A 14,733-nucleotide genomic window follows, 5' to 3' on the forward strand; every position below is an offset into this window, starting at 1 on the left:
GGACTACTGATTACAACAATAAAATAAGTGTCCCCAGTTTTTCATACAAATTTTGGGTGTCGGTTTGTGACGGTTCTCTGTCATTCCGCCGAAAATTGTATTGCCGAATTTCACTTGCCAACCAACTTTTCGCAGAAGTTTCATTTGGGCGAATTTAATTTCCCAACTTTACATAATCCAACCTAACCTAACCCGATCTAGTACGCAATTTTCATTTGGGAAATGAAATGGGTGCGAAATAATAATTTGGTAAAAGTTATTCGGCCAAATGAAACGTCTGCGAAAAGTTGGTTGGCAAGTGAAATTCGGCAATACAATTTTCGGCGAAAAGGCAGGATACCGTTTGTGACGGTGATACAAAATGTATGTGAAATTGCGATACAAAAAAAAACGGACACTTTTTATTAATTTTTAAATCTATAATCCTCGTGATTCTGAGGAGAAATAACCCAAAACTTTATGGTATTTCGAAAAAAAAGTAAGTGTACTTGTTTCTGAAAATGAAAAGGTCTGAAATCTTTTTTTGACATTTTTTATTGGATAAAGGTAAGCATTTATTTGACCACAATCTCACCTGATGGTAAGTGCCGATGCGGCCTAGGTTGGAGCATGCTTACCTAAAATATGTCTACTCACTTTTGATGGAAAATATCCAAATATCATCCCCATAATACCACTAACGCTTCAATATTCCATCTAATATGAGTACTTAACATGCATTTGGCGTGTTCTAGGTGGCGGAAGAACATGGGAAGCAGAAAGCGGCGTACTACGCGGGTTGGGCGGCGGGATTCCATCATAACCGAGGTAAGTAATGCCTCACCAGTGGCAGGAATGAGGAACATCTGTGCCCGCCCCCTGACTGGCGGGCGGGCACAAATGGGAAGGATCATTCCCATCTGTGGCCGGCGGGGAAAAATGGGAATGAATCCTTCCCATCTGTGGCCGGCGGGGACGAATGGGAATGACTCCTTCCCATCTGTGGCCGCATCGGTTTCTTCCTGTCTTTGATACAGCTATCAATTCCAATTCGTGAAATATTTACTTTTACTTTTAAAAAAGTGTTCTAATCTGCTACATAACTCTATACGTCATAACATAAACCATTTTTTCACATTAATGATGTAAATTATTTATGGTTGGCTAAGAGTGTAAAATCTGCTAAATTCATTTTTGAAATTGATTTATTTTTAACATTAAACTATACACAGGTAGGTACAAAAACCTCTCTTTTCTAAAATGGATTTAGCTGTTTTACACTCTTAGCAAACATTATGCTGAACCGCGTCAAGTAGGCACTTACATTATATGATTTTTATTTCACGAATTGGAATTTTAACTGTTCAAATAGCAACTATCAAAATCGACATATGTATGATAACAAAGACAGGAAGAAACCGAGGCGGTCGCAGATGGGAAGGAGTCATTCCCATCTGTGGCCGGCGGGGACAGATGGGAATGACTCCTTCCCATCTGTGCCCGGCGGGGACAGATGGGAATACACCAATTTGATGGTTTAAAAACTCGCTAACTAAGACGCTCACATGTTTCGGACAGCCTATATATTCAGTATTGTGTTTTTTTTACACCGTTAATAGGAGGCGCCGTAAAAAAAGGGTCGTAACGATACGAGTATGGTTTATCAACTATCAACTCTATGGCTTTCGGCCAGTAGATTCATAATAAACCAGGTAGATGCTACCCGGGGTTAGTACAATACATTATGCATGTGCCTAGATCATAACTGGCAAAGATTAAATAGCGTTATCTGTCTTTTTTATATTAAAGGCTTCTACCCATTACATCGTATCATACCATAACCGTACTGTGAACGTATCAGGCACGGAATGAAACGCGACACGGGCTACAATGCCCTCTAGAACGTGTCAACATTGTTTCATAACCGTGCATAACGTGTTTAGTTACCGTATTAACCGCGTATCATCCCCGTAGCATCCGCCTATAACCCCCGTAGATGAAATGCGGATGCATTTCATCCCATTAGTACCCGCGTTTTATTCGCGAAAGCCAGACTCGTTTCCAGCTTTAGAAAAATAACCATTAGGTGCTTTTCTGTAGAAAATACCTGTGTTAAACGGTATAATTACTTGTATGTGACAACTGTTTAATCATAACATAGGTTATACGTCACATTGGCGCCCAATTTTTCAATTATGTCAATGTTTCCGTAAATTATTGTTACTCGCATGCTGCTTAGTGGATCCTTGCGTCCCCCAACGCCACCACAGCCTCGACCAGCTCGACATGCTGCACCGCGCGGACCACAGCAGCCACGTGCAGCCGCGCTTCCTGCGCCGCGACTTCTACCAGCCCAAGTACATGACGAGGTTTTGAAAAGGGCTGTATTGTAAAAAGTTCCGTCTCGAGGACACGAGGATATAGGGACTTTATCTAGTGTTTAGTGCAGCTTTTTTTCTTTGATCTAGGTTTTTTTAACCTTCTAAGTCTTGAGTTCCTATTAAAAGGTGAAATCGAATTTTGAAATGTAATGGCATAAAAGGAGATTCCAAATTCAAAATTGCAAAAATAACTCTGGCTCTTAGGGCGCCGGTAGCCGGCGCGGTAGCACAGAGCGGGTGAGCGGGTAAGTGTAAAGCCTGAGTGGACGCTCGAGTTGAGCGTGCAGCGGGGCGGGGCGTGCGGCGTGCATGTTATTTCTCAAGCGTATAGGAGCGGCCTCAGTGTACGCTGTTCAAAGCACTTGTGAGCCCGACGTCCTGCCGAACGCTCCGCTTCGAGCGTCCACTTAGGCCTTGCACTTAACGAAAAATAGTATGATCTACGGTGCGGCGGATTTTAGGTTTAAGAACTTTTTTCTCAAAGAAATTTACATTTCGCTTGATGAGAAAAATTACATAAAATACGAGTATATTTATCTTGAATTACAAGATTAAAAGAGCAGTTTATATTAGAAGGTACTCTGTTTTATCCTACAATGGCACCCGCGTGCACCCGCATAATAACCGCACCCGCTCACGCCTAGCGGACGCCCTTAGGAGGATAAAATATTTCATTTTCATCATTTGTATCATTGTATATTACTAACAAAAATCACTTGTAAACTTTTTACTAGCGACGAAATATATAGTAAACCGGTCTACATGACTGACACTTGCCTGACAGTATCTTTTCTCCATAAATATCCTCAGGCTGCAGTTTTGAATATTACTCAATACACAAGTTCCCGATATTTAAAAAGAGTTGTGATCGGTCACTAAAAGGTTTGATTGTTTACACAATATGTTTATTTTGGATATCCAATCTAATCAGTTATTTGCTAAATATTCCACAACAGTACTATGTAATATACGTAGTTAAACTTTACACGTAATCCCCTGTCCACTGTTACCTTCCTAAAGTTGTTTCTATATACTAAGCATAGATTATAGACTTCGGTATCGACAACGTTTCTCAAGGGTTGCCATTTTGTGGACATTTTTTGTTACCAGCTTTAAAAGATTTTTGTTTCGTTTTTTTGCTCAAATTGCTTTTGGTATCGGACTGTGATTAAAGATCTTTTAATTACATATATTAGATTATATGAATAAAAATTGTTCACAAAAACTGAATGTTTGTTACGACTGAGGCATAAAGAAGATAAAAACAAATTAAAAAAGTAGTGTTTCGTCTTTTTCAAGGTTGGATAATGTGTAGTAATTATTCGTGCTGAGTTAAAGTAAGGCGCATCGAATCGTTCAAGAAATCTAACTTTACATAAAAACGAAAAATAAAAATTAATCATACATAAGAATAAGCAATATACACCATGTAACACGAGGAACCTGAAATATTTTAACCACGTATTTTTGGGGCCAAAAGAAGGAAAAAATGTTATATGATTTTTTGTAAATTTCGCCAAAATTTTTTGTTTCCTTTTTTAAATGTATTTCTACATAAAGAGTAAATGTTATGGGTAAAACTGGCACTTAAAAGGAATTTGTTTTTTAATTTTTAACAAGCAGAAACGTCTGCGAACGATGCTATTAAGCTTAGAATAAATTTAAAAGTGGAAAAATTACTGTCTTGGTGAGACTTGAACTCCAGAGGCCGTGAGTTCAAATCTCACCCAAGACAGTAATTTTTCCACTTTTAAATGTGTTTTTTTTTTTAATTTTGTATAAACACTGAAACTAGGCGAATTCCAGAAAAAAATATATGACATTCTAGTCTTTAAATGTGATCAGCAGTGATCGGTTTTTTGGATTCGACATGGGGTGAACGACCTCAATCATTATGTTAGTATGGATATGCCCCGGGAATCCGGGCTTTATGTTGTTAGAAAAGGCAAAAAATACAATGTGTTTATTTTATTACACTTTAAAACATCTAAGTAGCTGATAGACAAGTACTTACTCACCGTTCTTTTGTCTAAATCGAACAAATGAGCATAAGTGTTTACACTGACAGCTCATTTGCTGCCTCCAAAGCGGCACATTTTGTACCGTTTGGATAAAAGTTCGGCGAGTAAGTACGCGTGTCTATCAGCTAATATATGGTTACTACGGGTTAATTGTTTGAATAAATGAATTCGTTATCAAAAAGTGAATTACACTTCTTTCTGTACTGAAGACTGAGAGGTAGTTTGAGAAAAACAATGTCCACAATGTCAAACGGTTTTATTGCTCACCAAAAATAATTAGAACTGAAATCCAGAGAAAATAATGAAATGTCAATGTCAAGATTTTGAAGTATTTTTTTCCATTATGACAGATATATAAGCTAATACTTTGTGGAGGTTTTAATATATTTTGCTTTAAATAAAATGTTGAGATTAGGAAAAGAATAGAAGTTTTTGTCTCAACTGGTTGCCATGTAAGAGTAAAAAATTCCTTAGAGATAATTTAAATTGTTTTATTTTTGTACGGTTTGTTCGGTATCGCGGGAAACTGTCGTATCTATATTAACTTTTCTACTTGATATCCCGCGAGGGAGAATCCAAATAACCGATCACTGGTGATCAGGAATACTGTTAAAATCTTCCGGTCTTCTCGTGTTACACCGTGTATAATCAAGATAAAAATCGTCTTGTTACACCATTAATTAGCATTCGTATAGTTTTAGTATCAATGCTATTATTTGAAATACCTAGAACAACACGAATAATTCTCCTGCATAATATATTACCATATTCAATCTAAAAAATGAAACTCGTTTCGACGTTGTAACATAAATCTTCATTAAAAATCAATAAAATTTAATATAGTGTTTATTTTTAAATGTAACTTTAACTCAGCACTAAACCACAATGATCTTAATCTAAAACGCAAAAAAGTATTATAAACAGAACATTTGCTTTTTCATGATTTTCATATAATTATCGGGATCCGTAAATAAAAGTTTGACAAAACTCTTAAACTACGTATTAGTATACCTAACGTTATTGCGAAATACCGTAAAAACAACTTTTTAGATTATGATGATTTAAAATCCAAAAATCCCTATGGTTAATAATACATTAAATTTGGAGATGAAATATGTCCCCAGAGTAAAGTACTAAGATTTGGAGGTGCAAAGGCTCTCCAAGCGTCATATCGATACACGCTATGGAAACCTAAAATAGCATAAATAGTTTTTAAACATAATATCGTACCTCACCGCACGCGTCGGTCCCCTCTCTCGCCCCTACCTAACGCTTCACTCCGGCACGGTTAGAAAGTTTCAAAAGTAGAATCGTGAAAACACGCAACATAGCGACGATGTCCTGGGACGTCCACGGCTCCGGCCCAGAGGGCCACCCTGACAAACTTACGTACGAATTTACAAGTGCGACAGAGAGGCAACACGTCGAACGTGGTTTGCGGTAGGCCCACAGAGCGCTGCGACGCCCGCGCCGGCGCCGTACCGTACCGTACTGTTTATAATACTTTTATTGTGAAATACTTATAAACAAAGGGACCCCGTCTCAGCACAAATCCACTGTTAATAGTTAGTCTAGACTTCCCGACCCGTTCTAGGCTAGACGTAGACGTGCACTGACACTAGTTCATGGGTTTCTAAATTTGTACTCGCCACTTTAGGACTGTTGACATCGATTTAAAATTAAAAAAGACAAAACATGTATGTGATAGTTTAATATCTCCGTTTTAATCGTATCTGTACTTGTAAAATAACCTAAAACTAAAAAAAAACAGTTAATGTTACCTTACTATGAAATTTAACAACTACATCGTTTTTAAATTTGTTTTGCCAATTGTTTTACTGACACCAAAAAGTAAAATATTTTTTTCGATGGTTGGAACATTAAAATAATATACTCTCTGGTCGGTGTCGCATTAGTACGAAAAATAATTTTACTAACATAAGTTGTGCTAAAGTCAATTTAATAATTTTATATAACTATTTCACCTGTAACTATCACTGCGTGATTTGAGAAAAAAAAGGTGTTGATAGAATATCAACCTTAATATAAACACTTAAAGTCGTTTACAATTATCAGCAACGTTAGATGCGACCCTTGTTAGTCTCAAGTCACGATATTATAAGAATAATAGAATGCGTATAGAAGCACCACTCCTTTACGGCGGCACTGGAATAGACTGTCAGTCTGTAATAGTTTAATCGTTAGGGTTGTCAATGTTCAAGAAAAAAAAAAAATATTTCTGGTTCATATTACATCTAGCAATATTTCACGAAATATTTAGAAAGAGTAGCAAAGTATTTTCTATACGGTTTTATTATTCTTACTGTATGCGATTTTAGACTACAATTACACATAATTTAGCATAAAATCGCATGCGACACGCAATGCTTATGAAACACGATATGTGCTCAATAGATTAAAATCGTCTGTTAAACAGCGTTATTATAGCTTAATTATTATTATAGGCGCTTCGTTGTTATTAAATATGTACGGGAAAGGGGCCTCACAGGTGTATAGTGTTTCGACATTTCGATGAGAAGGTAGTGGGAGTGAAAATAAAAAGTCCCTCTAGAATCTGTAGGTCTTTATACCTGCATTTGTAGATTCTTGAAGGTTTAATCTTTTAAACATTCAGTTTATTCAGTCTAGGCTTCAGGGGGCCTAGCCAATATGACAATCGTTAATCTAAAGTGAAATAATGTGTGAACATGTCAAGCGACTTTTTGTAGCATGTGATATCTTCATACATTTTTTCTTTTCGTTCGGCGTTTGTCGATGTACGATTGTCATCTTGGTTAGGCCCCCATATCAGATTCTTTCGTCGCACGAGCGAAAACGATTACAAAAGAGTTACTAGTCCAACTTATAGGTAATTTAAAAGGATATTAATAATACCCAGACGACACTACACTAGAGTCAGACCAAGATAAGTTGGCAGCGATTTTGATAGCCCAGACAGTGCAAGTGTTATTTTAAACGTCAAACATCTATGAATTTATTACGTTTATTTAACACTTACACAGGCTGGGCTATCAAAATCACTGCCAACTTAGCTTGGTCTCACTCTAATTACATTCCAAGTAACAAAAAAAGTAAGTTGTTTCGCTTGAATCACTTGTTTCGCTTCCACTAAGTATACTCTCGATGACCCTAACGATCATTAGTTGCCTATTAAATAGTTACTAATTTTGTGGAAAAGAATACAATAAGGCGTGAGTTGACAACCTATTATATCCTTATTCAATAGGAATACGGCCGAGAATCATATATCACCTGTTGTGAAATAGATGTCTCAATGTATCAGTGTTAGATTTGTGTAAACTTAGATTTGGTTCACAACGTACGCGGTTTTATAACACTTTAAACTCGCGTTTTGTACATATATCGCGATATATTTTATTATTTTACGTAGAACACGTTTCAGCCAGGTTGCACTAGCTGTGGTCACGGGAGACCTTCTTTTGTGGTTTTCCGTGACCACGCCTAGTGCAACCTGGCTGAGATGTCGGATAAACAACGCGGATATGAAGTATGCGGTTTTTTTTATGATAAATAAGACCTTGTAACATTATTCATGGCCTGTGAGTCTTACAAAATGCCCTATTATGTTTGTCTACCCACAGTTATTATTATATTTTTATATTATCAAAACATTTCCATAAAGTTCTTGTCAGATTAACCGGTTTAGAACAATATGTACATACCGGTTTCTTCCTAAGTCGGTGTCTTTGTTTACACGGCACATCACCGAGCCGGTTGGCCGTCTCGACGCTCGTCGAATAAACCGGTTTATTTAGGTTACAATAAATTTCTTAAAACGTTAGCGTTTTTATCGAAGTTAGGAGTAACACCGAAATAAACCGGTATTTACCGCTCTTTTTAAAAACTAATTCCGATCCTTGCTAGTAACACAAAAATATCCTAATTAAAAAAGTGTAGTGTACAATTTTAAACAAAGTGCCCCATATACAGTCGAGTACACAGATATCTTTACAACCCAACATTTCAAATATATGTCAACGCGACCTTAAAGTCAGTGTCATAGAGGCGTGTAAATATATTATTGGCATGTTGGCCTGTAAAGATGTTGGTGACGTCGACTGTACAAAGGAATAATAATTGTTTAGTGTTACGGCATACGTTGTGAACGGATTCGTTACAGCGACAATACAATGCGGTGATTCGGATGTTTCGTAGTTGTTTCGGAGTCTATGAGTGTTGTTCTTGTTTCCCCTAAAATATGTTTACATTTTTACCGGTTTGTAGTGTATCTGGGTCAAACACATTTTAGAAAAAGGCCACTGTTGACAACACAATAAAAATACTTATAGGGTGACTGCTATAGTTTTGGTCACTACATAGTAATTGGTCACTCCCAGCAAATGAGAAAAAAAAACAAGCCAATAGATGTCTGTTATGCCTACTCACCCTACATCATGTTTTTCTTATTTGAGTGAAAAATGTATCCCGCCTATCGCCTATCGGAGGCCTCGGGCAATAAAGAAGTGGAGGCCCCCTGGCCCCAAATTATTTTCAAAACAAAATGGTAAATTTTCCGAAGTCTCTATTGTGGGGGCCCCGGGGCTGTAGCCCCGGTTGCCCTCCCCTAAATCCAGCCCTGCCGCCTATCATGGGTGCAGGATAATAAATTACTTTAGATTCTCTTAACGTTGCGAGGTCTACAGAAAAAAAAGGGTATGAACCATCTACAATCATCAAAAAATAATAAATGTGATATTACGACGCTAGTTAATTTTAATACTGAAAAAAAAAAAAAAAAACAAATCAAATATCTATCCCTTTTTATCTTACGGTTTTTTACCTTTTTATTCTGTTGTGTTATTATTTTGTGGCTATATACAATAATTTTTCTAAAAGTCGGAAAAAATGAAAACATATTGATGGTCCCTTCCATAACGTACCTACTTTGTCTGTGGTGGATATCAAAAGTAAGATTTCTAGATATTATCATGTAAGTGTTATTGCGAGAATGTACTAGATGAAATGTTGAACTACATAATTCTATTGTAAAGTATAATGGCTATGACAAGACTTAAGAAGCCTGGCTAGCAAAAGTCGAACTTAAAGACATTTCTAGAAAAAATGTTGACATATAGGTAATTTTTTTGTCGCTTTGACTTTTTCTATCCAGGCTCTAAAAAAGAAAAATAAATGTATGTGTCCCGATATCCATCACAGGTTTTCTCGTCCCTTCATAGTATAGTTTTAACCTATATTAATTGTATATTGGAGTAGCGATGTATGTAAAATATATTATATGTAAATGGGTGGGGTTGTGTTGTTAAATTTAGACCTTAATGTAAAGCAGCGAAGGTCTACATTCCCCATTCCGCCATTAGTGGATATAGAATGCTAGAAATAGTTTACAAATGTGAATTGTGCCTAAAAGAAGCGTAATCTCTAACGTTCACCAGTTTACGACGTTTTAATATTGTTAAAGCGATGTATTAACTAGTTTATATAATTAGCCGTGACACTCTTACTAATTGTCTTCCAAAACTTGAAATTCAATGCTGCCCGACTGCATCAGAAGGAGGGTAATGTTTTTCAAGCGTACCTATGTAGTTATGTTTGTCCATTTCTTTGGCACGCCCTACAGTCCAACCGGTTGGACGGTTTTGGCATATGAGGTGTCGTTGAATTCGTCAGAATTGTGGTAGCGACATAGGCTGTATACATTTTTAAAATGGCGCCCGCAAATGTAAAACCGGCCAAGAGCATGTCGGGCCACGCTCAGTGTAGGGTTCCGTAGTTACTCTCCCGTCACAATAAGCTAAACTGGAGCTTAAAGTGTAGTAAATGGTACCTTTCACCCGAGTTAAACAAATAGGCAAATTTGCATAATCAGTACCTAATTAAAGTAAGTCTTTTTACTATGAAGGGAAAACTTTTTGCGATAACTCAAAAACAGCTAAACTGATCATGTCCGCTATAGTTTTCATTTAATGTATTTCTTAAGCTCTACTTCCACGATTTTTTTCATATTTTTTGGACCTATGGTTCAAAAGTTAGAGGGGGGGGGACACATTTTTTTTTTCTTTCGGAGCGATTATCTCCGAATATATTCACTTTATCAAAAAATGTTTCTTGAAAACCCCTATTAGTTTTGAAAGACCTTTCCAACGATACCCCACACTCTAGGGTTGAAGCGAAAAAAAAAATTCACCCCCACTTTACGTGTAGGGGAGGTACCCAAAAAAAAATTAAATTTTTAGATTTTATTGTACGACTTTGTCGGCTTTATTGATTTATATATCCATGCCAAATTTCAGCTTTCTAGCACTAACGACCACGGAGCAAAGCCTCGGACAGACAGACAGACAGACAGACAGACAGACAGACAGACAGACAGACGGACATGGCGAAACTATAAGGGTTCCGTTTTATGCCATTTGGCTACGGAACCCTAAAAAGGGGGAGGGGGACTGTGTTTTCCTCTTACCATCGTAATATGGGTATCAAATGAAAGCTAGTGGAAATATCATTGCGAAAATATATGTAAGAAGTCGGGTTTCTTGTTGTTTTGATTATAATTCCACTTGTCTTATAGTCATTGTCGCTTATATTGTAAATTTAATAACTTAAATACTTATAAACGACGATGGTATATATAAAATAAAATAAAAACTAAGCCTTTTATTTCTTGCAACTAGTTACAATGTCAACATGATTCGAAAATTGGAAGGAATATACATAATTATGAGCAGTAGTCAAAAATGTCATTATTTTTACATAAATTAAATTTAAAATTGTTTTTTTGAATAACACTTAAGCATTTTTCTACGAAGCAAGAACCCCTTCTCGGGTACAGATCTAACTGCCTCCTCCAGAGAGAGGCAGTTAGATCGGTCTTGTGCTGTTAGAGTCCACTTTGGGCCGGCAATTAAATTTATGGCATATATATAAAGAAAGGAAAATGATATTTTCAAACGTCAAAAGGATATTATGAGTTTAAAAGGATGCCATTGGGTCTGATTAGTGAGAGGGTCACAATATTGGGCATAATATGGTCTTGGCTTCACGCTATCGGCCAATAATTTAATTCTAGGCGTTACAATTAGCTGTATGTTTTGATATGATGCTCGCTTAGAATAATTATGTAGATTTGGATTATTTAAGGGAATGAGATGACTTATACCTGACGCGTCGAATGATGGTAATGAAATAAATGAAATGTAAAATATTTATTTTCAGATAAATATGGGCCTATACATAAATACTTTAAAATCAGCATACATATTATAAAATATATCTTAATAACTAAAACACACACTATGGCTGCGATGCATTTCGCAACCCCGCTGTGTCAGGGAGCCGGCCGCAGAACCGCCGAAAATTCGGCCAAAACTCCTCGTCGGTCGCTTATATGGGGTAGCAGAGGGCCTACCGCGAACCACGTTCGACGTGTTACCTCCCTATTACGCTTATGTACGAATTTACAAGTGCGACAGAGAGGCATCACGTCGAACGTGGTTCGCGGTAGGCCTCCTGTTACGTAAATTGTTTGTAGATATATTTAGGAAGATTAACTCATTAATTTATTTAGAAATGTGACATCAATTTGTCAATGAAGTCAAAATACGATAAAAAAGGTCAAAGGCACCGTCATCCGACGAGATGGGTATAGTGTCTGGTAACGAATTAGAAACTTTTTTGCTAAAAACGATGGACATACATATAGGATGCTAACAAATTGGTTGCCGATATTTAAATAGATGGTATTAAAACAATTAACTTAAAATAGAAATTAAATTTACTGAACAAAAAATAAATGTTAATTCTATCTAAAATTAACTGACAAGAAGTTAAACACTTTCTGTTATGTCAAAAGATGTTCTAGAATCTGTTCAATGAGGTCTCATTTAATTATCTCATCAACAGGTTGTTTTCGTAGCAAATTTGTTTTCCAATTTTCTCCAAAAAATATCATATAATCTATAATGATTAATAAATATACTCCAAGAGCCGAGTACTATCGGCTGTAAAAATATTGGTAGCTAATGTGTTAGCACCTTATGTAATAAAATCCTTACTAAACCTAAGTCATGGCAAAAATGGGATTTCTTTACTTTTAAATATCTTGGTTTTTACTGCAGTTTGGTGTATTAAGTTTCTTTGCCCATATGATACGACGTAGCAATTTATTAATTTTTAGCTTGTACATTTTTAAGCTTAATTCGGCTTATGATATTGAAAAAGTTTTTTATATTTAAAATGGTTTAATCGTCACAAAATGGACGTAGGATACCGAGCAGTATTAACAGCTTATACTCAGTGCCTAGAGTTGTGTCAATTTTTGTCTTGACGAAACATAAACGAAATGAAGTGCCCTAATATATTGGCACTAATCGGTGTTATACAGCTTGCTCAAGCAGTTTTAAAAGCATTAGGCATTTTAATAGTAGTTTTGACGTTTTTGTGAGATATATAATAAGTAGGTACTTAATTAATATTTATACGTTATTACGTTTTATTCGTGTAGTTTAAGTATTACGCTTACGCGAGGTTTAGTGAAGCCTAATCAATCAACCAAACATGATATGTGCCTATCTTCCTATGTCTATTTTGTGATTTTTAAATCGATTTATTTGTTGTGTTTACATATTAAACCACTTGAAATAGTCATCCTAATGTTGTTAACCTCTAATTTTAAAATAAGTTTGCAATTCACTGAATCGATTAAATATAAAATGATATTGAAGTTAAATTGTCATCGTGGTTGGTGGATTGCTATTCTAGTTTTCCGATGTTGAATAATAAAATGTTCAATAAATTAGTTTCATTACGTAGCTTGTTTGGGAGGCCTAATTGTTTTCGAAAATTAATGGAGCAGAACTCTAAACGTAGATTCAAATTAAAGTATATTATATTTTATAGTTTTCTTGGTAATTGTACGTAGAGAAAATGTACTAGTGCACCCCATAGTGGCACTTATATTCTTGGACATTAGAAGGTAATATTTTAAACTATTATTCTTGTCTTTTACTCCATTAATAATCGATATTTTAAGGGATGAATTATTTAAAAGTATAACGCTTACTATGGTTTAATGGAATTTGAAATACAATGTAGATTATGATATGTATCAATTGTAGCCTTATATTGATGTAATTTCCTTTTTTAGATGTCGTTAATTTATTTTTAAGAAACGAATATAATTCGTCATATTTTTAAATACTTATATATTAGAAGTTTGTGCTTATCATTTAATAACTATGATGTTTATTATGTTTCCTTTAGCAGATCTCATTATACATAAATGTTAGATTATTATATACACTTATGGTTAATTTAAAATAAGTCTTTTTTTAATCTGTAAAAAGAAAGTAAAAACACTTGCGAACGCCTTTAGAATGGCAATTGCAATATTCGTATTTTCAGGATAAATATAACATTTGAATAAACTGTACTTATAGAGGTTCTAATGTAATTTTGTGATTAAAATATAAACACAATAGGTCAAACGAAAGACGAAAAGTATTCTTCCAAATTCTGGCCAAAATCATAGTTATGATGTATAATAAATATTATTCATGACATGGCAGTTTTGTTATAATTTGACTGCAATTTATGCTGTTAATTAATGGCTTATCCTTTACGAAGTATTCGATGTGTGTACTGAGATTCATTTGGTAATTAAAGTACCTAATTATAATAAAGACAATACGGGTAAGTATGGCTGTCTGGCTGGCCTTCACTCATTAACATATATCTAAGGACGGACCTTAAGGGCACTAAGAATGGTGCTAGTTCAGTGGTGTCACTCATGAATTCGAGCCAATCGTGCAGTCTAACGCAACTAAACGAATTTAAACTGTCGAGAGACATTACCGTAAAATTAGTTCTAACGCAACTAAGTAGTTGCGATCAGTCGCGCGCGTGATGCGAACACAACAATCAATCACGTCGTGGCGTTAGACTGCACGATTGGCTCGAAATCGTGTGCGTGACATCGCTGTACTTGCCCCATTCTTATTGCCCGTAACGCCCGTCCTTAGATATCTGTCAATGCCTTCACTACTTGCTTGCAATAAACACTTATCAATGTGTAAACAGGCCCTTATGTGAATGGCAGACACATTTACCCTTATACCCCACTTACCCGTGATGACCTCACTTATAAAATTTTATGGCTAAACTGTAAAAATAACTTTAGTTATGACAAGGTTTTAGGCCTAATGAATGTCAGTAGTCTACATGTATGTATAAAAAAATAAAATATATTTTTCTCTTATGTTTGAGCATACAAGGATTCAGGTTAGCTCTTTGATAAAACCTTTATACAGGGTGAAATTGACAAGTTGGACCAAACACTGAGGGGTGGATGTAGG

General features: G+C 35.8%; 1 protein-coding gene across 6 annotated transcripts in view; it reads left to right on the top strand.

The window, feature by feature from the left end:
• Positions 1-14,733, top strand: part of LOC133528956 (sex-lethal homolog) — a 47,168-nt gene that overhangs the window by 31,168 nt on the left and 1,267 nt on the right. For all 6 annotated transcript variants that reach the window (XM_061866483.1, XM_061866485.1, XM_061866486.1 and 3 more), the window contains one exon: positions 735-807. In XM_061866483.1, coding sequence (XP_061722467.1) covers positions 735-807 — 73 coding nt within the window. The remainder of the gene's footprint in view (positions 1-734; positions 808-14,733) is intronic.

Source organism: Cydia pomonella, chromosome 20, assembly GCF_033807575.1.
Source record: "Cydia pomonella isolate Wapato2018A chromosome 20, ilCydPomo1, whole genome shotgun sequence".
Lineage (NCBI taxonomy): Eukaryota > Metazoa > Arthropoda > Insecta > Lepidoptera > Tortricidae > Cydia > Cydia pomonella.